The sequence below is a fragment of the Emys orbicularis genome, chromosome 5 (genome assembly GCF_028017835.1).
Source record: "Emys orbicularis isolate rEmyOrb1 chromosome 5, rEmyOrb1.hap1, whole genome shotgun sequence".
Taxonomy (NCBI): Eukaryota; Metazoa; Chordata; order Testudines; family Emydidae; genus Emys; species Emys orbicularis.
Window position 1 is genome coordinate 63,839,145 of NC_088687.1, and position 27,541 is coordinate 63,866,685.

Consider the following 27,541-nt stretch of genomic DNA (forward strand, 5'->3'; position numbering starts at 1 on the left):
CCTCACAAAGGACAATGGACATCTCAGTAGTTCCTTGAGGACACAGCTTTGCCAGGCGGGCTCCATGGAGGAGGGGTTTCATCCTCAACGATAACCTGGAGCTTCTTTTGTTTTTTCTCAATCTGGTCTCTCCTCTCTTTCTTTTCCTGAAATTAGAGGCAGTTGTGTCAGAGAAGTACTGTGTCAAAGGAAAATTAAATAATTACTATTTTACAAAAGATATTAGTTGAAAGTCCATGATGTTTCATGGGTGCAATTCATAAAATGTAAAAAAAAAAAAGATGAAAATGGCTGAGAACTTAAACACTGGATCGTAACAGACTACAAATCCCAGCGATGATTGAACCTGGAGATAGTTTAAACAAAAAGTGCTCTCTTCACCCTGACTCAGACCGTCTACACTTCATAGTGACACAAAGTCTGAGTGACAATCCTGGAATCTTATTATACAGAAGATATAGAGGTAATGTTAATGTGCAATAGGGAGTTGTGCTTGGAAGCTCATCCTAGCATCCCTTATAGAAATACAGCTGCACAGCATGAGCAGTGCAACATCCATGCTACAGACTTACATTTCTCCCAGGTTCAGGTGAATGCTTGGAGCTGAGCTATGCTGTGCATTACCCAAACGCGGAGCACAACATACAAGGCATAGCAAGCTAATTTCTGTATTTATCTTCAATTGACTATTCGCATCTTAATGCCTCAAATATAGGACTCTTGAATTCCAATATTAAATACTGTTTTCAATAAAAAAGGATGGTGTTTGATGTCTATACCTTTCAGTGCTTTCTAAATTACTTGGGCACTATGCTGTAACAAAACAGGTTTTTAACAGTTTAGCTATAACAAATCTCTGTCATTTTAATGTCATGCTAACAGTGTCATAAGGTTCTAATGACTTTTTTATAGTTTCAAACATAGCATTGGGAAATTAGAACAATGATGTTGAGCAGCATGTTTGCAAAAATAATTTCACGTTATGTGAAATTTTTAAAAAGCAACAGAGGGTCCTGTGGCACCTTTAAGACTAACAGAAGTATTGGGAGCATAAGCTTTCGTGGGTAATACTTCTGTTAGTCTTAAAGGTGCCACAGGACCCTCTGTTGCTTTTTACAGATTCAGACTAACACGGCTACCCCTCTGATACGTGAAATTTTTAGTTTGTTCCTTTGTAAAATATTTATAATTCATTCTTCAGAGAACCTTGGTTTTCAACAGAAATTTCAAAATGGGCAGTCAATGAATTCCCAAACTCTGACTCCTTCTAAAATGCTTTTTGAATTAGGGATGGGCAGTCTGGTTTGGCCAGATTCACATCTAATTATTCCACTGAAATCAATGGAGAGATGCAAGGAATATCTTGGGCCCAAGTGATAATATAAGCTTTGAGGTTCCAGACTAGTTGACTTAACTTTTGCCTCTACAAGCTGCCGCTGTTCTCTTCTCCCCACTCCAACGCAAACCTTCATTTGACTGACAAAGCCTGAGCTTTTTGACCTTCAGTCAAGCTGCAAGTTACGTCTTTAGGATTTTCTAAGGGAACACTGTAGTGGTTTGAGGAGGAAAGAGTTTGTACTGTCAAGGCAAAATTTTATATTCTTGTTGAAATACTGAGCTGCATATGAGTTTAGGATGGGTACATACTCTAAAATGGAACAAATATATGATTAGTGCACACTGTTTGGAATATATTCACACATACTGCAGATGTATTTCAGAATTAACTTAATTGCAGTCACTCTGGAATCTGTACTGAGTACAGAAATAAATTTTAGGACTGGTATTTGATATCTAATGATTAAAAAAAAATAGGATTTATCGTATCACTGGTGGCCAGTACTTAACAAATAATATCTTACTAAGGAATTGCACCTTGCTATATGTAACACGGTATTACTGAGTACATGCTGCATAGTATGTTTGTTTAAGGAAAAACCCAATTGCACAGCATATACTCCAGGATGAGCATTAAAGCTGGTCTGGGCAGCTTAATTAAGCATTTCTTGATTTCCTGAGGTTTCAGTTCCTAACCTTAATTTGCATTAATGAAGTTTTTTTTTATAGTTTGAGTGTTCTTGTTTTTGTTTGGCTGGTTTTTAAAGAGAGAATTTGATAAGCAAGTCCTGCCAAGACAGCCCTTCTGCTATCATCTCTCCCACCCCTCGAACATGGCCATTTGCACAAGTAGTCCTCACCACTACTCACAACCCCATGAGAAATAACTTACCAAAAACCTTCCTCCTCCCCAAATAATAAATAAGAGGGGTGTGTGCACACAGGTGGTGTGGGAAGCATAATCAGAATTATGGAAGAGATACAGTAAGAAACAAAAATAACAGGAGTACTTGTGGCACCTTAGAGACTAACAAATTTATTAGAGCATAAGCTTTCGTGGGCTACAACCCACTTCTTCGGATGCATATAGAGTGAACCATATATTGAGGAGATATATATACACACACATACAGAGAGCATGAACAGGTGGGAGTTGTCTTACCAACTCTGAGAGGCCAATTAAGTAAGAGAAAAAAAACTTTTGAAGTGATAATCAAGATGGTTCAGTACAGACAGTTTGATAAGAAGCAAGTGTGAAAATACTTACAAGGGGAGATAGATTCAATGTTTGTAATGGCTCAGCCATTCCCAATCCCAATCCCAACCCTAGGGATTGGGAATGGCTGAGCCATTACAAACATTGAATCTATCTCCCCTTGTAAGTATTTTCACACTTGCTTCTTATCAAACTGTCTGTACTGAACCATCTTGATTATCACTTCAAAAGTTTTTTTTCTCTTACTTAATTGGCCTCTCAGAGTTGGTAAGACAACTCCCACCTGTTCATGCTCTCTGTATGTGTGTGTATATATATCTCCTCAATATATGGTTCACTCTATATGCATCCGAAGAAGTGGGTTGTAGCCCACGAAAGCTTATGCTCTAATAAATTTGTTAGTCTCTAAGGTGCCACAAGTACTCCTGTTATTTTTGCGGATACAGACTAACACGGCTGCTACTCTGAAACCAGTAAGAAACAAAATAGCAGCAGCAGCCAGTCATACATTAAATAATGTTTGTTTCGGGGTAGGTTTAAACTGCAGCTGTGAGCGAGACTCCGAGCCTGGCAGACAGACTTGCGCTAGCAGGGCTCGAGCTAGCATACTAAAAATAGCAGCAGGGATACTGCATGTCCAGAGGAGACTTGGCCTAGCCACCCAAGCTCCAGCCCCGGGGGCTGACTGGACTTGAGAACCTGAGCTGCTGGCTGAGGCTCAATGTTCACACTGCTGTTTTTGCACACTTGCTTCAACAGAACTGAGTCAGTGCAACTTTTCTTCATTTACAACATCTGACAAGACCATACCCCACGGCAGTGTGGTTGCAACAGAACGATTTTGTTTTATGCAGTTAATGAAGCATTAGGGAGAAAGATAAAAGGAATAGTAGTAAAGCCCATGTTTCAACACTGCTGAGCACTACTACACCACTACTAGGCTAAATTTCCAATATATAAAATCTTTCAAAACAAGCCTTAAAATCTGTAAAATCATCCAAATTATTTCCAACACAAAAAAATAACAAATCTGTAAAACCCATCTAATTCAATTTACCACAACTCCTAGAGCATATAAACGTATAAGGTGCATCATTAGATGAATAATGTTAAAAAACTGGGTGTTGAGCAGTGCTAACCCTCAGAATAAGGGCCAAGCTTCTTAGAGGATACATAAACTTGCTATACTATACAAATCTCCAAGATCTGTAGTTTGGAAAGAGTGCTTACTTGAAATCTCACTACTCACCAGCTAGAACCAGGTGTGGTGTCAGTATATATGCTTGCAAATATTTTAATATGCCTACATGCATCTGTTAATCTATTTCAGGTATTGATATGACTCCATGGTATAACAAAATGGAAATCGAACCACTATTGCTATTAAATTGAGTAGCTAAGAGGTAAATAATATCACAAAAACAGAATTTTAATTACTGGACTAACTGTAGAGGAAACAAAGTTATCTTTTTCATGTTAGAGTTTTAGAAGTGTTAATAACAAAAACTCAGCATCTCCATTTCTAGAGTTTTAAATTCCAGGATGGAAAAAGTCCTGTCGACACCCTTCCCTTGAGATAAGCATGCACACAATCGGTGAACTCTATGCCACAGTATGACACTTCAGTAACAATAGAATTCCCCGTTCTATTGTATTTTTATGTTTTAGAAGTATTTAGAGAGGATTTTTAAATTCCTGTTTTGTGCTATCCATAAAGGCTGCCATTTGCTTCATGAGCTGAAAGATTTAATTAATTCTCAAAACTATTTTTCCCTACTGATTACTAGTGGGAAGAATTAATAGATTTTCATTACGTTACTTGTCTTCTAATAGAACACTTTTTTACTTATTTACCTTCTTACAACTACTGACACCAATAATCTGGGTACATACAAAAATCCTCTTAGATACCTAGATAATAAATTGACAACTTGAGTCATACAAGTGTTCTTTCCCTAAATTTATAAAAAAGTGAAAGTTTTACATTCTCATTGTTTTTATATAAGCCTAAATACTGCTCTGGCCAGCAGAGCAAGGATGAACAGAAACATTGGCTGATGTGACCTCCAAAATACAGAGACTTGAGCCACAGCCAAGGGCAAGATTTCAGAAAATGGACAGAGGAGATGTGAGGTGGGGTACAATCTGCTCCCGTTCAGAAGAGCAGCAACAAGCATGCCAGTTAGGCCCTGATCCTGCAAACACTTGCACATACTCAGCTTTAAGCATGTAAGTAGGTGCTTCACTTTAGTGGGACTATCTGTTTGCAGGATTGATGCCTCAGTGTGCTGCCGACAGCATCACCACAGGTGGTGGTGGGGATGGGGCAGAAGAAGCTAGACATTCTCCTAATCAGCAAATCAAATCCTTTGAGAGCACAGTATATGTTCCTGTGCATTAGCTATCTGTCTCCTAGGGTTCCCCTGAGCGGTAGTAAAGAAATCTTGACTTGTTGTTTTTTGTGGGACTGGAAAGGCTCCTAATGACTTCTTCCCACAATAGCACATCTGAGGTCACCCCTTCCTATCAAATGGAGGTAATCTCAAGCCTCAGTGTAACTGTTCTTATTTATTTTGATTTATACAACTTCCCATATTTAAAACTGTTTCCTTGAATCTAAATGCACTCACTTTTGCAGCTGGTGCTGCTTCTAGCCTTTGCTGGTTCTGTGCTGTGCTGAGTTGGCCCTTCAGAGGTGGCTCTTCCTGACATTGAATGGGAGAAGAGAAGACTGTACTTTCACTAACTGTAAAATGCAAAGAACTCTATGGCACACAGATAGGGAGACTATATCCCGTGTATGCCAGATGTCGTATACACTGCACTTTTAAGTGATTTGCTAAAGTAACCCTCAGAGGAACTGCATGAAAAGGTATACTACTGCCATCACCTGGCCACTTTCATATCATGATGAAAAGCATTGACGATTATAATTCAAAAGTTATTCACACGCATTATTTGTTAAAAAACACAAGGATAAATGTAGCGAAGTGTGAAAAAATATGTTTACCAGCCATCTTTCATATTCCTCCAGAGCCCTTTTATCTTTTTCTTCCCTTTCAACCTGTTCTATTTCTTGCTGTCTTTTCTCTTGGATTTTTTCGGTCTTCTTTTGTTTTACAAATTCTTCCTTTTTCTCATTCCTAAATATGGAGAGAAATATAAGATACTATTCACTGAATTAAAAAAATGCTGCAAATGTGATTGGTTAATCAAACATCGTGAACAGTACCAGGAATTGACATTTATGTCTATTGACAAATTTGATAACATGGTTGGAGGATAAACTACAAACAAAACTTAAAAAAATCTTCAAAGGCCACCTACACATGCACAAACCCTCTGAACCATCAAGATATGCACATGTATAAGCTGCATTGCCTCTTAGTGTTATTGTAATCTTTGTTCTTCCTTCTCCCTTTCCTCACATTTTGTGTCATCTCTAAAATTAGACTATAACCTCTTCAGGGTAGGAATCAGTCTCACTTGTTCTGTAAAGCACAAAGCACACTTCTTGGTGACATTAGAAAAAAAATCTATCCAGCAGACATGTATCTCATGTACTGGTGAATATACCTGGTTTGTCCAGACATTTGTTAGATTTCCAAGAAACACAATAGACTATATAAAACCCCAAATTGTAGTGCCTGCTTTTTACTAATTAAGCATGGGATTGGTAGTACAAGGTTCCATGCTATCCAATGTACCTCACTTTTGATTTGCAACATTCATACTTTTCAAATCATTGCTTTTTTTGAGAAGAGACTTTCAATTTAGCAGATTGAATAGAAGCTGTATGGCAAGTTTTATAAGGTGGACAAATGAGAACGAAAATGAAGCTACCACACTCACATTTGGGAACAATGACCCTGACCCTGTGAGGTGCTAAGCACCCTTCCCTCCCACTGATTTCCGTGAGAATTGAGGATCCTCAGCCCCTTGCAGGTTCAGGCCCTCAGGCCAAATATTCCCTGCAAAATGATTAGACATAGGTGCTGGCCCATACACAGTTATGTAACTAAATCCTCTGTAGCAGTACCATTTATCAACGGCAGATATGCTGTCTCGTTTCTTTTCTGCAATAGCTTCCTCTTCTTTCTTCTTCTTGATTCTTTCAGCTCGTTTTTCCTTTCTACTTTGCTCTCTTAGATATTCTGCTTTCTTTTCTTTCCATTTTTCAAATGCCTAAAGAAGACCTCAAGTTCATTAGCAAAGTTGCATATCATCTTTGTTCCAAAACTTCCCTTACATTATAGATATTTTTCTTTCCTACCCATCCCCCTTTGGATTGCTCATTCACAGGGTTTTAGCTCCACAAAACATACTGCTACAAGGAGCAAGAAGAATTTACTACTCCCAGCTCCTTAGAAAAGCCTTTCTGCTGCCAACACGTTACTCAGTTGATTAACTATTTTATGTATATGGAACAAAGTATTTCACATTAAAAAAACCTAAATGTCAATAGAAAAAATGTGTGTATGTGCATAGGATGAGAGATTAGCCCCTGCTACAAAGAAGACAGTCTAGACATGAATTCTCCCAAAGATCGGGGTATCCAGCTCTAGAGGTATGGTTTGGGTCCATCTCTTGTTGTCAACTACGTTTTTACTAAGGACTCTCTTGAGTTAAGTGTGTCAGGTATAGATTTCTCACTGCCTTTTGAGCTTCTTCTTTTTTCTCTTCATTCTGTTCTGCTGCTCTCCGTTTCTTCAACTCCTCAAACTTCTTTTTTTCAGCTAGTTTCTTTTTTGCTTCTCTTTCTTTCATTGCCTTCCAGGCTTCAAAAGATGCAATTGCTTCTTCTTTCTTAGTAGCTTCTTTCTACATAAGAAAAGTTTATACTTCAGAAAATGTTGCATTTCCTAAACTCTCAAATGTAGTGTTAGCCAAAGAAACAAATGAAAGAAAACTGACTTGCAGAAGACAGTCTAAATCAGTGGTTCAGTTGTGATTTGAACTACTGCTGAAGCATGACCAATTTTTGTGACCTATAATATGAGACTGTTTTCTACAAGATTGATAGATATAAAAACGACTATGATTCACTTCTGAAGACTGTGTATAAAAAAACATTAGTTCTTAAATAATAAATTCTCTTCATTTTTCCTAAGGAAGATGAATATAATATAATTGCATACATGTTGCTTTAAATGTAGACACTTACGTACAGCTGAATATAGAAAATCTTCAGACACATGACTTCTTTAAATTTCATTGCTGAAATACAGACTATCCCATAATCATCATAATAAAAATACAAAGATGGACCCAGACTGCTGGCTGCAGTCAAGAAGCACAAAGTGAAACATGAAGGGAGCTGCAAAGATAGTTTTAATTTATATGGCATCCAAGGATTCTAAGGGTGCAGGGAAGCACCAGCTACACCCCTCTTTTCCCTAGCCACACTCCCTGTGGCAGCCACAAGGATTAGGACATATAAGAGCTATTACATCAGCCCCATTCCACATAAACTGGAGCAATCTTCTTGTGGCTCGCTATGATGGATTTAGAGATGCTTGTTGATGGTTGAGGGGTTGCAAAGTGGCTCCAATGAAGGGGATTTCCACTATTTCATTTCTGTGTTTCTTTCCTTTTTTAAATACACCACAACAAATATTGTAATGACATTACTTTACAGAGTGGCAGTTGGATAGCTCCTATTTAATCAAATATTTAAATTTAAACAAACCTTTTCATTTGCATTCTTTAAATTTTCTGCTTTGTTCCTTTTAATTCTCTGCAGTTCCAGTAGAAAGACTCTTTTCTTTTCCAACCAATCCTATAAGATTAAGGAAAAAGCTGTAGCTGAAGAGTTTTAAGCAGTAACTAGATCTTGTACCAAAGTAACTGAGTATTATTGATAAAGCAACATCTGATGTAATGACCATAGGCAATGCTGACAGTATTTCTGTTTTCATATATAAAAATCATCATCATCATCATCATTTTATATATGCAAACTATTACTATAGCAATAAGCCCATTTGGATGAGGTGTCATTTAAACCACATTCTGAGGATCTGCAGCAGAAAAAATATTCTGATCAAAGGTTTCAACTTTTAAGAATAAAACTTAAGAAATTAATAACTCTATTTTAACAAAAAGATTTCAGTATGGAAATAAAAGAAAGAGAATGTGAGCATGGAAGGGCAGGAAAGAAGGAGGAGCTAACTGGTTGATTTACCTCCAATGTTAAAATCCTGGGGGGTGGAGGGATGGGAGAGCAGAGCAATATAAATGACATAACACTACGTCTCAAAATCTTCAATAGGGCGTCAGAAAAATAGTTGTTGGGGAGTGAAGGAAGCATCCCCATGTATACATGTACAAGAATGAGCTGCAGCTAACTAAACCTTTTAATACAAAATATCTACAACCACTATTTTAAGTTTCCCCTGGGTGATTTTTGTTTTAAAAAGTACAGAATACATTTTAGCCATTTAGGATCTACAGGATCCCAAAATTTAGTAAAAACCTCTAACCTATTATATGTTTAATTCAGAAATATCTGCAATGAAAAGTCCTCAACCCATTGGCTTCAAGGGCTATAGACATCCACAAAGTTTTAGAAGTGGGTGAGTGTTTTCATGATCAGGGTCAAATTTTGTACATTTGTTCATGTGTTAGTATGTTGTACTGAGAAGCTAAAATATCTTAATGAAGACTATTTGACTTTAGAAAGTGGCTATGAGTCAATGAACACAAAATACTTGAGACAACATGACATTTAGAACCATTAAACTGTTTAGTTAAGTGAATATGATTTTCCTTATGCGGAAATAACTTATGATCAATAGACGGCTATGACCACAGTTGAGATTTATGCTCACTTTTACTACAGAGGGCAGCAGAATTCAGATAAATTATGCTGCTCCAGGGAAAAATGTAAGATCTGACATCAAGTTCTTTTTACCTTTCCCATTAAATGTGCCTTTGGAACAGAAAATACAGAGAAAAGAATGTATAGGATGTATAGGATACATATTAAAAATAAAAAACAACAAATATAATAATGGAGATCATCTATTGTGTTTAAAAACATTTTGCCACAACAGTAAAATAGAGATAAGTTTGTTTCTTTCTCATCTGAATCCACCCTTTGTAGTGAATCATAATTTTTTAAGAATAAAAAAAAGTCTTGATTTAAGAAAGGTGCATACACATATTGAGTATAATTAACAGGCTTTTATTCTTATTGGTAGGATCTTTTCATGCAGGCTTTTGATATGCCAAAATTTACCTGATAAACAGCTGCTCGTAGACTATCTGCTTTGTCAAGCTCAGCACTGTATTTTTGTAAGTGTTTATTGTCCAAGACCTTTAATGTTCCCAAGTATTGAGAAGATGTAGTTGTAGATGAAGGGATGGTTTTCCCAGCTTTCTTCAAGTATGTAGAGGACAGAGACCTGTGAAGCATCAATTCATAAATATATCAAAATAAGCTTTCAGTTTCTTATAGTGGATGCCAGGTAGAGCGCCTTCTCATTGAAATTACTTCAAGATATTGCTTATAATCCTGTTTTCACAAGGTTATATCTTTTGGGGGGGGAGGGAGGAGAAAGAGGAGGAGACAGCCTGAATTGTCCATTTCTGCTTTTACATGGATTTTATCACTACTAAAACAACCTGCAGGACCTACAAAAATTCTGCTAGCCAACCCAATAGAGAATGTGAACTCCACAAACACAATAATTTCAGTTCAAAAGTATTAGAAGCCCTATATGCTTTAATCTAACAAGAACATGTTGAGACAGGTACAAACTGTTACTCCTGAGGGCATTCTGTGCCAAAAATTAAAAATTCTGCAAATTTTATTTATCAAATAAATGTGGAGGCTCCAGCATGGCATTGGGGAGCACAGGCCACTGGCTGCACAGAGGTGGGAGATCACTGTGCATCTCCCCCCTGGAACATGGACTCAGCGGAGAGGCTGCACCCAACCCTGACACAGAGCAAGGACCGGACCTGCCCCAGAAACACACCAGGGCCTTGCTCCTCCGTGCCAGATGCACCAAGTGTGGGCAGGCCGGCTCAGCAAAGTAGGATCCAAGTGTGGAGGGATCCAGGTGTGGGTTAAGAGGGTTCTGTGTAGGGCAATCTGGGTGCGGGTGGCTCAGTGGGGGGGCAGGGGCGAATCTGGATGCACAGGGGCTTGTTCGGGGTTTCTGGGTGCCATAGTAATGGGAGTCTGTCCAGGTGAAGTGGTTGAGGCTCAGCCGGGGTCTGTGTCTGGGAGGGGGGGGGAATAGAGCTCGGCAGGGGGGGTCTGGGTTTGGGAGGTCAGTGGGGGGGTTTACATGCTGGAGGAGTGGGGCTCAGTGGGGTGGGGATCCAGGAGCAGCTGGTTGGGGCTCGGTGGGGTGGGGATCCAGGTGGCTCATCAGGGTGGTCCAGGAGCAAGGGTGGGGGAGACTCGGTTGGAGGGATTGGGTATGAGGGGGTCTGGATGCACAGGGGTTGAGCGGATGGGGGACCAGCTCCCTGTACAAGGATCCCTCCCCCTGCAGCTGAGGAGCGATGGGTGCAGGAAGCAGAGGGGATGAAGAGTTTGCAGAGATTCCTGCAGCTGGGGGAGAAATCTGGGGTCTCCGGATGCCATGCAGGGGAAGAGGAAGTCACGTCCTCCCCAGCCCAGCCGGGACTAGAAGCTGAGCCCAGCGTAGGGTAGGAGCCACCAGCCAGGTCTTCCCCAGTCCTGCCCCTTGCCCCACAGTGATTTACCTCTCTGCTGGCTTCCCTGGGCACCCGAAACATACTGCTGGGGAGGGTCATGTGACCGTTCTTGTGGCTTCCCTTTGCTTCCCCATCAGAAAGTCATTTTTCTGCAGGGAAGCAAAGAAATCTGTGGGGGACATAAATTCTGCACATGTGCAGTGGCGCAGAAATCTCCCAGGAGTAAAACCGTGGGCTAGAGTCACTTGTGGGTCTCATGGCACAAATAGATGAAGATTTTGACAAAGGCCCTTGGTGGGTCTGATCTGCCAGTGGAGATGTGGAGGGTTGTCACCCTGCAAAAAAGCTGCACCTCCCCTCCTCCAGCACCCTTCCACAGAAGGCCAAATGTTGGTGACAGGGTGATGATGGGTGTGATGAATGAGTGGCCAGTGTGTGTCGATCATGCATATCTTACCTTTCTGAAGAGATCATATCAGATGGGATCAGATTGTAAACATTGACATATCGGTATTGTTTACTTACCTGCTTGATGAAGAAGGTCTCACTTTTTGTGAAAGTGTCTCCTTATATTCAAATTCTTTCTAACAAACCGAAAAGGAAAAATAAAAATATTATACCTATCAAACAACAAAACCAGTTCTGCAGCATATACTCTGGAAATGCTGTATCAGAGGCTTCATAAAATACAGGAGTGCAAAATATGAATGCAAGGAAGGTGAACAAGTATTTTCTGCCATTCTTTGTGCTTATTATAATCAACAAAATGTAGCCAAGATGAAGTCCAACATGATCTTATAAATAAAAACCAAAATAAAGTATACCATAATCTCCATTATAGTACTTTACACAGAAACATCACTATTTAGTCGGGATTACATTTTAAAAGTGTCTTAATATAGAAAGAGAAAGTAGATAGTATATAGTTATTATTCATTACTTGTATTACCAGCGCGCTGAACAGTCCTAGTTATGGACCAGGACCCCAGCATGCTGGGCTCAAATAGAACAAAAAGACAGTCCCAGCCCTAAAAAGCTTTCAATCTAAGTATAAGTATATTCTCTTTTTGCCTTGTACTATAGCTAACACTTACCATATGCATTATACAAATCACTGGTGTGAACAGCACTTAAAACATCGTAAATTAGACCTTCCGCTGGCATATTCACCTCAACTGATCTAAGCCAGTTTATACCTCCTAAAGATCTGACCCGGTTTATTTTAAATTCTAGACGTGGATTTAAATAAGGCCAACAAGCCCAAAGTTTGGTACCTTTTATTTGTTTTTAAATATTCATTGAATGTATGTTCCCTTCATCTTCTCAAAATTGATGCTATTTTATAACAGAATCAATACCAGAAACCAGGCAGTAATGGGTGGCTTCTAATATTGATTCTATTATAAAATAATATCTGTACATATACAAGATGGAACCAACAAGTTTCATATGCTAACTTTTCATTGAAGCTTCCAGGTCTTTATTATAAATTATGATACAAAATTATATGTTTAAAAGATACCTTGTCCGAGTCCTCTGAAGTGCTCATTTCCGCCATGTCTTCAGATTTATCATTCAGTGACATTTCCTTTATGCCATCAGCAATGAATTTCTCTTCCAGTGTTTGCAAATTTTCTTCAAGCTGGTCATCAGTTGATTTCTGTAGTTTCTTAGTTTTCTCATACACTGTAGTCATCATTAGTTCTATCACAGATGGGGATTTTCTGCCATTATTCTCCAATTTCAAATCCCTGCAGTCATCATCTACTGTTTGATCCTGGGCTAAAGCAAGTCAAAAAAACAATATGGGAGATGAGAAGTGAGACATCAAGAGATGTAATTTTTAAGAAAAAGTTTGTGGTTCATTAATTGAGATATTTCTATACGGTACTTAAAATATTCATGTATGAAAAAGCTCATTAAGCTTGATACAAGACAAATTATCTTCTGTATACTTTAATGACTTACAAAAGTATACATAAAAATCATATTACAAGTTAATATTACTGCTGCAACAAATGTATTTTTTTATTTTAAGGCAAGTCGCAGCAGTTTTGAGATAAAACAGTTCAGCAAAACTGTAAACTATTAGTCACCTGATCAGATCCAGACAAGTTTCTAACATATGAAGTAACAGCAAGAAACATTTGGATCACATCAAGAGCTACTCTGGCGTTCACTAAAGTATTATAGAGATTTTTGCAAAACAATGGCAGAAAACACTTTATATGCTATTTCTGACTCAGATACACATTTTCCCCTTTGGAACAGGAAAATTTTGCTAAGTAGCTGATGGCGGTTTTTTATGCAGGACTTAAAAAATACAAATCAAAGACTAAATGTATGCCTCACTGGAATAATCATTAATTAGCATTCATTTTAAAAAGGCTTTAAACAGGTATTCCTAATGTAATTTACACTGTGATAAATATAGGATTTCTATACCTGTAAAACATAAAGACAAATATCAAGAGAAGCCATAGTAACTCTCAAGTTACATTCCTGTGCACATTTTTGGTGGAATTCTGAAAGGAGGAAGTGACAGGGAATTAGCTACGAGATCACTGCAGCTATGCAGCTGGGCCTACAATTTGGAGAGTGTGATCTAAAGACAATGAATTGGAGATCTCTGTATCCTATAAGGCTTCTATAAGGTAACATTTGGACAAGTTCTAATTTGAAGGTGTGAAAGCTAAATCACTGGAAAGTCCAGCGTACTAATGAGAACTCTAATTGTGCACAATTTCTGCATTATTATATAAACAAGTTTCTGTCTCCTGTGGTTAAGTAAAGTTTGCATATTTTATTTGCATATCACTTTCCAATTATAGGTATTAGAGGAGTTTACAAAAAATTAATTAAACTGCAACACTTGCCATTGTCCTATGGAGTTAGTGGACAGGGCACTGGACTGCAAGCTGGGACACCTGGTTCTATTGCTAGCTCTGCCACTGATTTACTGTGTGACTTTGGACAAATCACTTTACTTCTGTGCCTCAATTTGGAAGATGGAGATTACAGTACCATCTTCCCATAGTGCTTTGAGATCTCTAGTTGAAAAATGCTATAAGACAACATTATTATTGTGATATCTTCCTTGCCAGATCAGACTATAGCACTCCCTCTTAGAACCATTCCACTTGTTCCCCCATCTACAGACTACAGTATCAAGTTTACATTTCTCATTTTCTCTTTCAATGCCCTGAACAAATCTGCCCCAGACTACATCTCAGTATTGTTTGTCTGTCATATTTGTCCTTCTTCCTTTGCTCCACAAATGTCCTCATCTTCACTACTTCATCTCTTCTTTCCATGCATGGAAAACCTCTCCAATCAAGTACAACAGGGCTCGCCATCCTCTCCATGTTCAAAGCTGTCCAAAAGACTTCCTTCACCATAATGCCCACAAGCATTAACTCACATCAAATGTATTCTTCAACCCAAGAGTACAAACTAAATATATATATTACATGACACTTTCCAGTCATCCCTCAGTTTATATGTTATATCCTTTTTTCAACCCTTTGTCCATCTTGTCTACATTGTAAACTTTTCAGGGCAAGGACAACTACCTTTTATACATATTCTATAACACACAGCACAGCGGGGCCCCATTTAAACTCTATTAATTTCTTCTATGAGTCCGCCTGTACATCTTATCTATCTGTGTCAGTCTTACAGATTGTAAACTCTTTGGGGCATGGATTCTCGGTATGTCTGTGTCTTGTACAGAAACCAAGTAATATTTATCATCCCCATTTAAGCAATAGTAAACAGAAATACAGAGAGGATAAGTAACTTGAGCAAGTTCACAAAACCAGGAACAGAATGCAGACATTGTAATTTCCACAAGACCATCCTCCCATTATACATGAAATGGTGACCAACAGTTTATCTAGTCAGTTGGTAAGATAGATCTGTGCCTGGAAGGGGTGAAGGAGGATGAGGGACATTTGAAGGCAGATGGAGATTATTAATTAAAGAAAGTGACTAGGTTGGAATGGAGAGGGAAATTCAGGAGCAGTAGTTTAAGCAAGTCTCAAAGATGTTTAGACAGTGTTAAGTACACAGAATATGAGCAAAGGTAGGAGCTCATTTCTCAAACTTTAGTCTGTCTTCCTAAAAAGAATGTTTATCTAGTTCTTATGTATCATGCTTTCTGACACTATTCAGAACTGCTTGTAACAAAGAACCTGCAAACAACATCAGTTATGATTTCAATTTGTTAATGTAACTATAGTAAACTTCCAGAAGCCACCTTAGGTTATATCAACACTACACATCACTTTCAGCAGTGTGAAGTGTACATGTAGTTACACACCCCAGGAAAAAGGCTGTGTCCACACTGAGGTGTGTAGCTACACATGTCAGTGAAAGGCTTTGGCAAGAGGGAGGCGGCTGATGCCTCCCCGCTGCCAGAACCTTCCCCCCACTGGGGGAGTCTTTCCATGGAGGGGGAAGGCTCCAAAGCAGGAAGGCAGCAGGACACTACGCTGCTAAAAATAGCAATGTAGATAGGAAGGCTCAGCTTGGGCAAGTAGAAAATGTGTAGGGTATGTATTCACATACCTATCCATATCCTTTCGGTATGTCTTTACTCGCCTAAGTCATGCCCCACTGGCTACACTACTATTTATATTAGGGGGGCTACATGGGTATGTATACTATAGGCCACCAAAAGCGGTGTGTAGTGTAGATGTAACCTTATTGATTACTCTTCTGCAACAAACTGACACCAATAATACATAATAATGCAGGGGAGATGCATATTGTAGCTAGTCTCAGATTTCTAAAATAAACTTGGGGTTGGATCCACCTCTATCAATGGAAACAGACTACATTGACATCATGGACAGTAGTATCAGGCCCTTAAAAGTTGCTTATACTAAGCAATTATATTATTTCACTGGTTGCACATATTCAAGTATAATGCTTCTATATGAAGTATATTGATTTCTACCTTTTGAAGGAGAGCCTTCGCCACACATTAACAAATTGGAGTCTCCAGATGTTTCATCAGCTGAATGAAAATGAATAGGGAACGGTGGTGGAGAGCTTGTTAGCCATGGACCCTTAAAGCAGAAAGTGACAGCATAAGCAACATGAACAATTCACACCGAATCAAAATCAGTTAACTTGCTTCTAAAACATAGTTTTCTATGCAATATTTAAAGTTCCTTAAGAAAAATATGGCTACTGTTTAAATTAAAGGAGATGTAAAGGTAAACAAACAGATTTTAAAAAGGGTGTAAACTCACCACACATTAAGGTCAAATCCTGCCCTTAATAATGAAGCAGATGGCTTGTCTATACTGCCCCACAGTTTGGACTATAGAGGTGTGAAAAGAAGTGATGTTAATGCAAACAAGGAACCTTTTAGTTTGTGCCTGCAACATCCACACAGGGGAGATACAGCACAGGACTTTGGTGGGCATTGCTAGTAACACCCCCTTAGTCCCAAATGTGGAGCAGTAGATATGGCCAAAGAAGAGCAAAGATGATGTCAGCTGTTCCGTCTGCCATAAGAATCCTGCAGGCACAATTAGGCACTTTCCCCATGGCAGGACATAGCAACAAGGAGTAGTGTTCAACCTGCTGCTGTTCCTCTGAATACTGCTGATAAGTAGCATATATACTAGTCAGTTTGAGACTCAACATAGGCCACTACCCTTCCTCTGTGGAAAGGTTCTGCATACTGACATGGTAACTAGGTGTACTGCCTAGAGCATTTTTCTATCTTATGGAGGAAGGATTCTGTCCCCATGACCTTCTTTCCACACCATCATCCACCAATTTTGAGAAAACAAAATTAATGCAGTCATCTTTAGGTCTCTGTTCACAGCATAAAGAAATCTTTACATACAACTTATTAGTCATGTTACATTGGTGAAGAAAAATGTGCATGAAAAGGGATAGAACTTTTTTATAACAACGTACCTCTAGGCTTGGAAGGATTAGATTTTTACTGGTAAATGTCAATTTCACTGTGCACACACAAATCCACTAAAAATATTTCCATCAATAATAATAAAAATTTACAGATAGGTAAAGTAAAAAAAAATGCTGCTATTTGTTTTGTATATTTAGACATATGATGTTGACAATTTATGTTTTAATGGCTATAAAGCTTTAACTTTCTGAATCTTAAGGTCTACTGTGATCAAATAATTACTGTCTGACCCCCCACCACATTGTTTGACTCCATCCATAATTTCCTGCAACAGTGAAAATTTAAATAGGTAAATACAAAAAATTGCTTAAAACCCATAATTTTGCACAACTATGAAAAACTAAATCAATAAAAATTGGAAAAATGCTTTAAAATAAACAATGATATTATTCATTGAAATTATAAAAAATAAAGATCAAATTCTGCCAATATTAATGACCTAAAGTTGAGAACTACTTCCTTGTAGATCAATAAAGAGATACAGCAAGGCAACAGAATGCTCAAAGTTGCAAATGTAGGAGACTATTTAACACAGAAGCTCCACTTTTTCAATCCAAGGAGCAATGCTGCTTGAAAACATGATTAAATGTACCTCTTTCACCCTCTCCCCACCCCCTATTTTTTTTTGTTATGGAAAATGGTATCACAATCACAGGTGAATAAAAAGGGTGTTTGGAAAAAAGCCTCTAATGTAGATTATGTTATTCCACAGTCTAGAATAGGCAAAACATACGTAGAAGAAAAAAATAGATAACTATGCACAAATATAATAGATACTACAATAATTCTCTTACCTCAGGACTAGGGCTTTCAGCAAGTGCCCTTCTCTCAGATGTTGTTGTTTTGTCACTCAGCCTAGTCAGGGAGGATGGTGCAGAAAACGAAGATAATCTGTAACTAGAAGAAGCCTTATCTTCTGCCCTGGCAACATCTTTGTCTTCTACATGGCTGCTCTTTCTTAAGACACTTCTTGGTTGAGGTGATGGTTTATAATGATCATCCAGTGCAGAAATACTGACATTCTCAGCTGACAATAAATATTGTTATTTCAACATCATCCACTAAAGATATTTTATTCAGTCTGGAATATTATTTTGTCAGTTTAGGTTTGACTAACATTTTCAGATGAATCCCTATCTTCAGTAAATAAGCAGCAGTGACCATGATATATTACTTTAAAAAAATGAAGTGTCCTGAGGCTCTTACTACAATGAAGATGAAAACAACAAAACCAGAACAAATGCAGCCAAGTATATGAGAGAGAGAGTTAAAACACATGTCTTCAGAAAATTTTAACCAAGTTTTGAAGCTTTGAATGCAATGTAAAGACACAGGCCAGAAGTTCATCTTTCAATTTATTATGTTCTCTGTACATATTTAGATATACACTTTGAGTATTATACTTGGGTGTTTATCTGGGGCCAGGAAGACAAACCTAATAGACTGGATAAACCTAATAAAGGCAGCAAAAACAGCATCAGTCTAATGCAGCACTGCTGTGGGAAGACCTTCCATTGTGATCCTTCTCTATTCTTTTTATAAGTCTACTAGACTCATTACATGAACCCATGTGCTTCCCTCTGCGCAGGGCAGAATAGATCAAATGTGTGGGGAAAAAATAAATGCAGTGAGAAGGGTGGTGGGAGGGGCCAGGTGACTACTGGGATATTTGCCCCCTTCTATGCATCAATCACTGTTTCTTTTGTAAAAAGTTCAGGGCTCGGCAGTCACAAAGAAATAAAGTGTGCTGTCAAGGAACAGGGTGAAGGAACCTGGGAACAGCCACTACAGTCAGCATTTTCCCAGACAAGTTGCAGACCCTTCAAAGCAGTGCTAAATTAATGCCTTTTTTCAAGCAAAAACTAATTTTCCCCAATCCACAGCTGTCCCCAGGCAGCCAGTGGCAGTACAGCTATCCTGCCTGACATCTTTCACAAGGACTAGATTCATTCAGAAGAGAGGGAACACTGAAATGTGTTGCTTCGTGTGCTTCTCTGCATGCTAACCCATATCCAAAATGAACTTCCAAACCCAGAGCTAGCCATGGAAATATTGGTGTCTGAGCATTAGGAAGTAACAGTACAAATTGTACAATGGGTGTGCTTAGTGCCGTTTTCTAAAACATCATTTCATAAATCTTATAGTGCAAACAAGGGTGAAATTCATCTCAGTGCACAGGGCTCATCAAGGCCATCCACACTGTTTAAACACTAATTAAACTCTTAGTGGGAGGAAAGACTTGCAAATAAATAAAGTGAATTTGTCCTCAATAAGCCATTAGAATATCAAAGAAAGAGGCCAAGTTTATCCTTCATTAGAGGAAGTCACTGACCAGAGATTAGATCAAATTGCCTAAACATGAGATACTTTAAAATTGGTTGCCTGTTGGAAAGGAGAAGCAGGTGTCTGTGTACTCGCTTTTTAGATAAAGGACATCTGAACTTTTGTCTGTTCAAAGAAAGATTTTCAGATTAAAGTACCTGAAGCTTTGCTGCCACCATGTGTGTGTGGAAGTGGGGAATTACAAAGTGTTTGCTACTGTTCATCACGCACCACTCATTGCAGTTTGTGTTTTCCCATCATTAATAGTAAATGGGCCATGGATTTATCTCAAGATAAAATATCATTGATATGTGGCAAGTTACTGCATGGCAAACCAGGGTCTGAATCAACAGCGCACAAGCTTGCCACGCAGTAATGTCACTTGTGGACACTGCTACAGCATAAAATCCCAGAGTGCGGCTTACCATATAAACCTCTACCCCTATATAACGCTGTCCTCGGGAGCCAAAAAATCTTACCGCGTTATAGGTGAAACCGCCTTATATCGAACTTGTTTGATCCTCCGGAGTGCGCAGCGCCGCCCCCCCGGAGCACTGCTTTACCGCGTTATATCCGAATTCGTGTTATATCGGGTCGCATTATATCAGGGTAGAGGTGTACTACTCTCTGTTCTCTCTTTCTGACATAGTCTATCATGTGATTTCAGCAATCTTCTAATTGCCTTGAATTTGTCAGTTTATCTAGTTGTTACTTATGGCAGGCAGTTGCAGAATATTAAAAGGAGCACTTAAAAAATTAGTTAAAAACTTTGATCCTCTTTGATATTAAATATCAGAGGGGTAGCCGTGTTAGTCTGGATCTGTAAAAAGCAACAGAGAGTCCTGTGGCACCTTTAAGACTAACAGATGTATTGGAGCATAAGCTTTCGTGGGTGAATGCCCACTTCGTCGGATGCATACCGACGAAGTGGGCATTCACCCACGAAAGCTTATGCTCCAATACATCTGTTAGTCTTAAAGGTGCCACAGGACTCTCTGTTGCTTTTTATATTAAAGATATTGAAACCACGCCCTATACTGAAGTCTAAATAATTCTAACATTATTTTAATTTCCAACATTAGATTCATTTAAAAATATTATAATACGAATACACAAATAGCAGCAACAATATTCAAGTGCCTTCTTTTTACCTGATGATATATTTTTGATTCTGTGCTCCCTTAGCTTTGGTACTGGTTTGTTTTCAAATTCATGTTGAGTAATTTCTTCTCTTTCATGTTGCAGTATAGCCATTTGTGATTCATTACAGTAGTCACCTTCATTACCATGACAAGTTAATTTTTCAATGAATGAACATTCTGTTTCATCTTCTCTGTCACCACTCAAGCTTTGGCTTCCACTCAAGTTTTGGCTTTTCAAAATTGTCATCTGTTGATGTTTCTCTTCATCTAATAGTGAAGTCAAGTCATCAGCAATTTCACTTTTCAAAAGGGCCTTTTTCTGAGTAGTCTCATCATCCGAGAGGGTAATATCAAAGGCAACTGATTTCTTATTTGTGTTTTCAACAGCTGAATTATTTTCAGGAAGTTCTTCTAAAATACCCAAAAAACAATGTATTTTCATCAATTTCTATATTAGATTTGTATTTGATGTATAAAAGGGATACAGCAATCTCATATTTTATACCATAAGAAAATTCTTTGTCCAGTTCTGCTCTGGCCAACATCTCTTACCTTAACTCCTATTATCTTGCCCCCAATTTCACCGATCTTGATTTACTTTGCTTCTTTTTCCCAGTCCTGTCTCCTGCCTTTTTCTATTCTGAACCCTATGCATAGAATGCCCTCCCATCTTCATTAGTTAATTCCTGCCATCACCAGATTCAAGTTCCTTCTAAAAATCCACTTCTCCACTGCTACAAGAAGTGAGTTAAGTTAAATAAAAATATTTCAAGCAGAAACATAAAGATGGACACATACTATAAAATGAGCAAGCATGGGATCTTATTACTGGTACTTTTGTGATTCCTCATGCCCCTTTATGTTACACTCACTAGTTGTGTCCACTAGAAATTTACATTGTAAACTTCGTAAATAAGACATGGTCTCTGCCCTGTTCTGTACAACACCCTGAAGCAGGGACGGCCTTGGGGTGGACCACCCGGGCAACCTCCAAGAGGCGCCATGGTCCAGGGGGGCGCCGCATAGCAGCACAGAGAGGTGTGTGCTGCTGGCGTAAAGTCAGAAACTGCTCCCGGCTGGCAGCAGAGCAATGCGTGGCAGGGGCTCCCAGATTTCTCCCTGCTTACTCCTGGCGTAGGAACCTGGGTGGGTGAGGAAGTGATGATGAACAGATACTGCTTGCGCCCCCCCCCCAATGTTCCTCCACGTCCCCCTAAGGGGCTGTGAGGAGGGGAGCGAGGAGCAATACTAAGCGCTCCGTGCATCCAGGTCACTCTCCCCACCTGGGCTGTGCTGTGAAGCGAGCATCAGGAGCTGCTACTCTCCTGCTCTCTTCTTACTCAGCCCAGGTGGGGAAAGTTTGACCTGGATGCACGGAGCCCTGACATCGCTCCTTGGTCCCCACCTCACAGCCCCCTAGGAGTACATGGAGGAGCAGCATTTGGGGGAGCAAGCAGCAATGCCAGCTGCTCCACACATCCAGCTCAGTTTCTCCACATGGGTCTAGGAGGGGAATGCAGGGCTTAGGGACACAGGAGGGGAGTGCAGGGGTTAGGGGCTAAGGGTGCACAGTGCAGGGGTTAGAGTTGCAGAGGGGGGTAGGGAGCCTGGGGAGCCCACAGGGCCCAGGGCAATGGGGGGCACTAACAGGGGCCAGAGGCAATGGGGGGTCACTGTGCCCATGGGGGCCAGGGAGACCAAAATACAAGTTTGCCCAGAGCGCAATTTTCCCTAAGGCCGGCCCTGCCCCGAAGTATAGTTTTGATTAAGAAAGCTGTTTTATAGAACCTTGCCTGTTATTACTATTTGATCTGAGTTGTTTCAGGTTAAAAAAAAGAAAAAGGGAGGGGGGCCCACTAAAGAACACAGAAGTATCAAAGTAACGTGTCAAATGCAGAAAGGGACTTGCTGTGAAATCTCTCTGTAAAGGAAAGTCTGGGCCTTTGCACATCAGTGTAATCTAAAATATCTGGCAGATGTGGTGAGTAAAAACCAGGTATCACATGTACGCAGGGTCTTAAAATTACATTGTAATGTAATGTAATTTATGACATTTAAAAGGCCAAACTTCCTTTAAAGAGATAGGACCCCAAGCAGGGAGGCAACTGATTCATTAGGGCTTTGTCTGTAGAAAAAAGTAAAAAAATCCTTAACAATTATATAGACCCTAGACTGAGGAAAAACAAAGGTCCAATCTTGCGCCTTCTGATGTCAATGGGAATTCTGGTCCTAACTTTATAATTTAAGAGTAGTTGTAATGTGGAATCTTGGTACATTAAACCGTATTAGCGCCAAAGGATCTTTAGTGATCTATCAGCAAAGGGTGGGAGGGGGAGAACACAAACAAAACCGCTGCTATTTAACATACCATCTTCATCACTGTCAAAGTCATCTGAGTATTCAGCAGTTTGCTGTCTTGCTGCACGAGCAGAAATTGCTTCTTGTAGCTCATTCTGAAATATTTTAATAGATTCCTTTTGAATAAAAGTTAAGATCCATTATTTCAAGTTCAACTCTCACTCTTCCCACTAACAAAGAATGTTTTGGGACAGTAACAGATCTGAATCTTTGGGGGTGAGGGGGAGTGGGTGAGCAAACTGGTGTAGTAAAGTGTTTCCCAACATTTTGAAAGCTGATGCACCTTTCAGGAAAACACCACCAATTGCATACACCCTCACCCCCCACCCCATATCCTTGCCATCTACTGATAAAAGTCTATGCATCTTAGTTTATATATCTTTTGAGTAACACCTCCAGCCTCTTTGAACTTTGTGCTCCTTCTTCCCCAGTGGGCTTGCCCACTCTTTGGAAAATACTTGCCTAGTTAACAAGTCGCTTGACTGGGAGTCAGAAGACATGGCCTGTTTCTGATATTACCTGCTGTGTGACATTGGGTAAGTCACTTCAGCCCAGATCCAAAGGGACTTAGGAGCTACAGTGCTGTCACAAGGCCTTACTTTTAGGTGCCTTGGAAAACACTGGAATCCACAAAGCCTGAGTTAGGTACCTAGGCTCCCTATACAATGAATGGGGAGAGATAAGCATTTAAGAATGGGATCCACAAAAGCAAGCATATTAGGCAGCTCCCCTCCTAAGCTAGTCAATAGTAGAGAGAGTGTTTTCTTGCTCAAAAATTACCAGCCACTAGCAACTTGGAAGCAGTTAGACCCTCCAATAAAGTGCATATAATCTTGATTAATGTGCTTTCACAAAGAGGCCACATAGATCTTTTCAGGTCCTATAGAATCTAGCTAGAAAATACCTACATCATCTACCGCCAAAAATAAAGGATCTGATGATGGGTAAGTAAGGAACAAATAAATATACACTACACAGCAGGTGACTGAGGAAAAGAAAAACTTTGTCTTGAAGATATTTTGTGGTGGTTTTAAGATCTCCTGTTAGGTGTGTGTATCTCCTAAACCTCAGTCACCTGCTGTGTACTTTGTTACTAGACAGGACTCATCTTCTGTAAACATCACCTCCAACCTTCAAAACTTAAACCCTGATTGTACAAAGATTTATGAATGTGCTTATCTTCAAGCATATAACAAATCCCATTGATTTAGAAGTTAAGCATGTGCTAAAATCTTTTCATGACCAATACCAAAGCTATTGTATCAAACTGGCTGCATGCAAAAGTTACCCACCCAGGATTTGTAGTCTGAAGTTCCTTGCTTTTATTGGTTTAAAATAGATGTTTTACTTTAATCGAGGACAATTATTGTGTAGATTTAGGAGATCAAGAAAACCTCAGTATGATTTTTCTAAAGAAGCACACAGAAACTAAATGAGAATGTCAATTCCACTTTTAAGATAGGAAAGTGTATGTGTTTAAGTTTTTGCTTTTCTGGCATATTGACAGCAGAGTTGTTTTTGTTCCTAATCTTAGGGTACGTCTATACTTACCTCCGGGTTCGGCGGTAAGCAATCGATCTTCTGGGATCGATTTATCGCGTCCTGTCTAGACGCGATAAATTGATCCCGGAAGTGCTCGCCGTCGACGCCGGTACTCCTGCTCTGCGAGAGGAGTACGCGCAGTCGGTGGGGGAGCCTGCCTGCCGTGTGTGGACCTGGGGTAAGTACCTTGTATTTCGAACTAAGGTACTTCGACTTCAGCTACGTTATTCACGTAGCTGAAGTTGCGTATCTTAGTTCGAACTGGGCGGTTAGTGTGGACCAGCCCTTAGTAACACAAAGGCCAGGTCTACAGTAGAAACTTTAGCCAGTATAACAATATTGTTTAGGGGTGTGATTTTTGGTGACATTTCTACACTGGCAAAAACTCTACTGTACTGTATCTGCATAAAAGTGCTTTTACTTCACTTGCCAAACTGGTATAGATTATCCTGGTAAAAGTACGGTTTTTTTTACTAGGATAAGCTGTACCTACACTAGGAGGTTTGCCAGTTTAGCTAGCGTAGAGTTGGCTGATTTTTTATCAGATAAGGTGGGGTAAAATATTTTACCTGAAAAGTGGTTCTTCTGGAGACCTTGGGGCTCTTGGTATACGCTAAAGTGGTGCCAATATCTTCATCAGACATGGTGGGGAAAAGGTCTGGAGAAATTACTCTTATGCAGGTTCTCCTCGTTTTCACACCCTCAGCTCTCTGATCCAGTGAACTCAAATCTCTCCTGAGGGTTTAAACAATGGATCAGAGTGATTAAAGCAAGGATCTGTCTGTCCCTCCGCTCGGGCTGCCCCGGGGCGCTGCAGGACACCGGCGTGCGGCGGAGTCCGCCCGCTCCGGGCTGGCGTGGGGGACACGCCGCCCCGGGCAGGTCTGCGCTGCAGGGCGCACACGAGCTCTGACCCACTGAAACCCAGCCCCGGGGCCGCCCCGCCCCACGAGCCGGGCCCTGCGGCCGCCCCTCCACAGACGGCTCCCACCTCCCGTGGCTGCCTGTCCCGTGCCCGCGCGGGCCCGTCCGAGGGGGGCTCGCTCTAGGCGCTGCGCAGCGGCCGCTCCGCTCCTGCCGTCGCCGTCGCAGCTGCATTGACCGGAGAGGCGGAGACTGAGCCCCAGCCGGCCCGCGCGGCCATACACGTTACCTAGCAACCCACCAACACAGGAAGTGACCGCATAGACCGAGCCCCTGCTACTAGGGGGACAAAGCCCCTTCCCCTCCCTCGCCACTCGGGAAGGGGCTACGGTCACGTGTCTGGCTCTGTTTCCTAGAGTCCAGGAGCTGGACGGTTCTTCCCCCGTCCTGCTTAGAACCGAACTAGAGCCGGGCGGGCGAGGGCTGGTGCGGGGAGGATGCGCGGGGAGTGGGGCAGCCCCAGGCCCCGCCTCTGCAGCAGATTTGCCGGGTTTGTTTAATAGTCAGTGTCTTCAGGGCTGCAGAGAACGGAGGCGATCCAGACCTATCAGGCCCTGGGCTGAGTTGTTCAGATGCTGGCCTTGAATGTAGCTGAGCGGAATGACTGGCTGCGCCTTTCACACGCTCCATTTTGCATCCCTGTTAAGTCTTAACCATTAACGCTTACCGAATGCCTTTCCTCTTCTCCAAGTGAGTCCTGACACCTCACACGTTCTGCAAGGCCTGTGTGCGCCCACTGCCCGTGCAACTTCATTAAACTAAACTGCAACTGCACTGCAACTTTTGTTAATTACAACGAACCTGCTTATATCTCAAAACCCAAATTTCCAGCAGGAGACCCAACACTTCTATGGAAAAATGCGCAAACAGTTGTGTCTCTATTTGCGCTGGAAATTATAGCCAGTGTAGGGGCAAAGTGGGTGTTTGGGCATGCAAGTGCCATTTGAACACCTAGCTATTCACATATGTGAATTCCATAATTGTTCACACAACAGCCAACATGTAGTTGCAAATACATTTTTGCCCATGAAACTTGGACCTCTGTTTTTGAACATTTGGTTCTTAAGCTGTATGGTCTGCTGGGCACAGGCCTTGCTTGGACCAAACTTCACCCTAATTGATGCTTGATACAAGCGGGGGGAGTCAATGGGATTTTGTCAGGATTGACTTTAAGGCATAACCTAACTCCTCCCTTTCTTAGGGCTAACGGAAAGCATGGGTACATGCAGGGCTGCCCGGGGGGGGGGGGGGAAGTGGGGCAATTTGCCCCAGGCCCCGGGCCCTGCAGGGGCCCCCACGAGAATATAGTATTCTATAGTATTGCAACTTTTTTTTATGGAAGGGGCCCCCAAAATTGCTTTGCCCCAGGCCCCCTGAATCCTCTGGGGTACATGTAATTGAATTATTTGGGACTCAAACCCCTAAGTTAGGGTGACCAGATCACCCAAGTCAAATATCGGGACGTGGGGGGGGGGGGGGGGGCGTGGCGGGAGGGGGCAGGGCAAAAAAAAAAAAAAACCACCACCCCCCTTCCTCCACAAGCGCTGGAGGGAGGCCCGGGAGACGCAGGGGGAGCGCGGTGCCGTGAGTGAGAGTCCGGCCTGGCCCCGAGCGCAGGCAGGACTCAGTCGGGCGGTAGGGAGAGTAGCGGGGCGGCCCGTGGGGCCAGGCGGCGGCTGTTCTCCCGCCCTGGGCAGCGGGGCGGAGGCATCAGCAGCCCAGCCCTGTTCGTTCCCCTTCCTCCCCCCGCGGCAGTGGGAGCTGCAGCAGCGGCTGTTCCCGAGTCCCGCTGCCCAGGGGGGGAGAACAGCCGCCGCCTGGCCCCACGGGCCACCCCCCTACTGTCCCTACCGCCCGACTGAGTCCTGCCTGCGCTCGGGGCCAGACCGGACTCTCAGGCCTGGTCTACACTAACCCCCCAATTCGAACTAAGGTACGCAACTTCAGCTACGTGAATAACGTAGCTGAAGTCGACGTACCTTAGTTCGAACTTACCGCGGTCCAGACGCGGCAGGCAGGCTCCCCCGTCGACTCCGCGTACTCCTCGCGCCGAGCAGGATTACCGGAGTCGACGGC

General features: G+C 41.2%; 1 protein-coding gene across 1 annotated transcript; it reads right to left on the reverse strand.

Annotated features, from left to right (window-relative positions):
• Window positions 1-23: 23 nt before the first annotated feature.
• On the reverse strand, window positions 24-25,639 carry MAP9 (microtubule associated protein 9). Its single transcript, XM_065405524.1, has 14 exons — window positions 25,533-25,639; window positions 25,111-25,276; window positions 23,010-23,094; window positions 20,651-21,052; window positions 17,972-18,204; window positions 16,188-16,299; window positions 12,750-13,009; window positions 11,753-11,811; window positions 9,795-9,960; window positions 8,244-8,333; window positions 7,208-7,375; window positions 6,594-6,739; window positions 5,565-5,697; window positions 24-146 (listed from the first exon to the last, which is right to left on the reverse strand). Exons 1-14 carry the CDS (start codon window positions 25,637-25,639, stop codon window positions 24-26), a joined length of 2,250 nt encoding a protein of 749 aa, XP_065261596.1.
• Window positions 25,640-27,541: the final 1,902 nt, after the last annotated feature.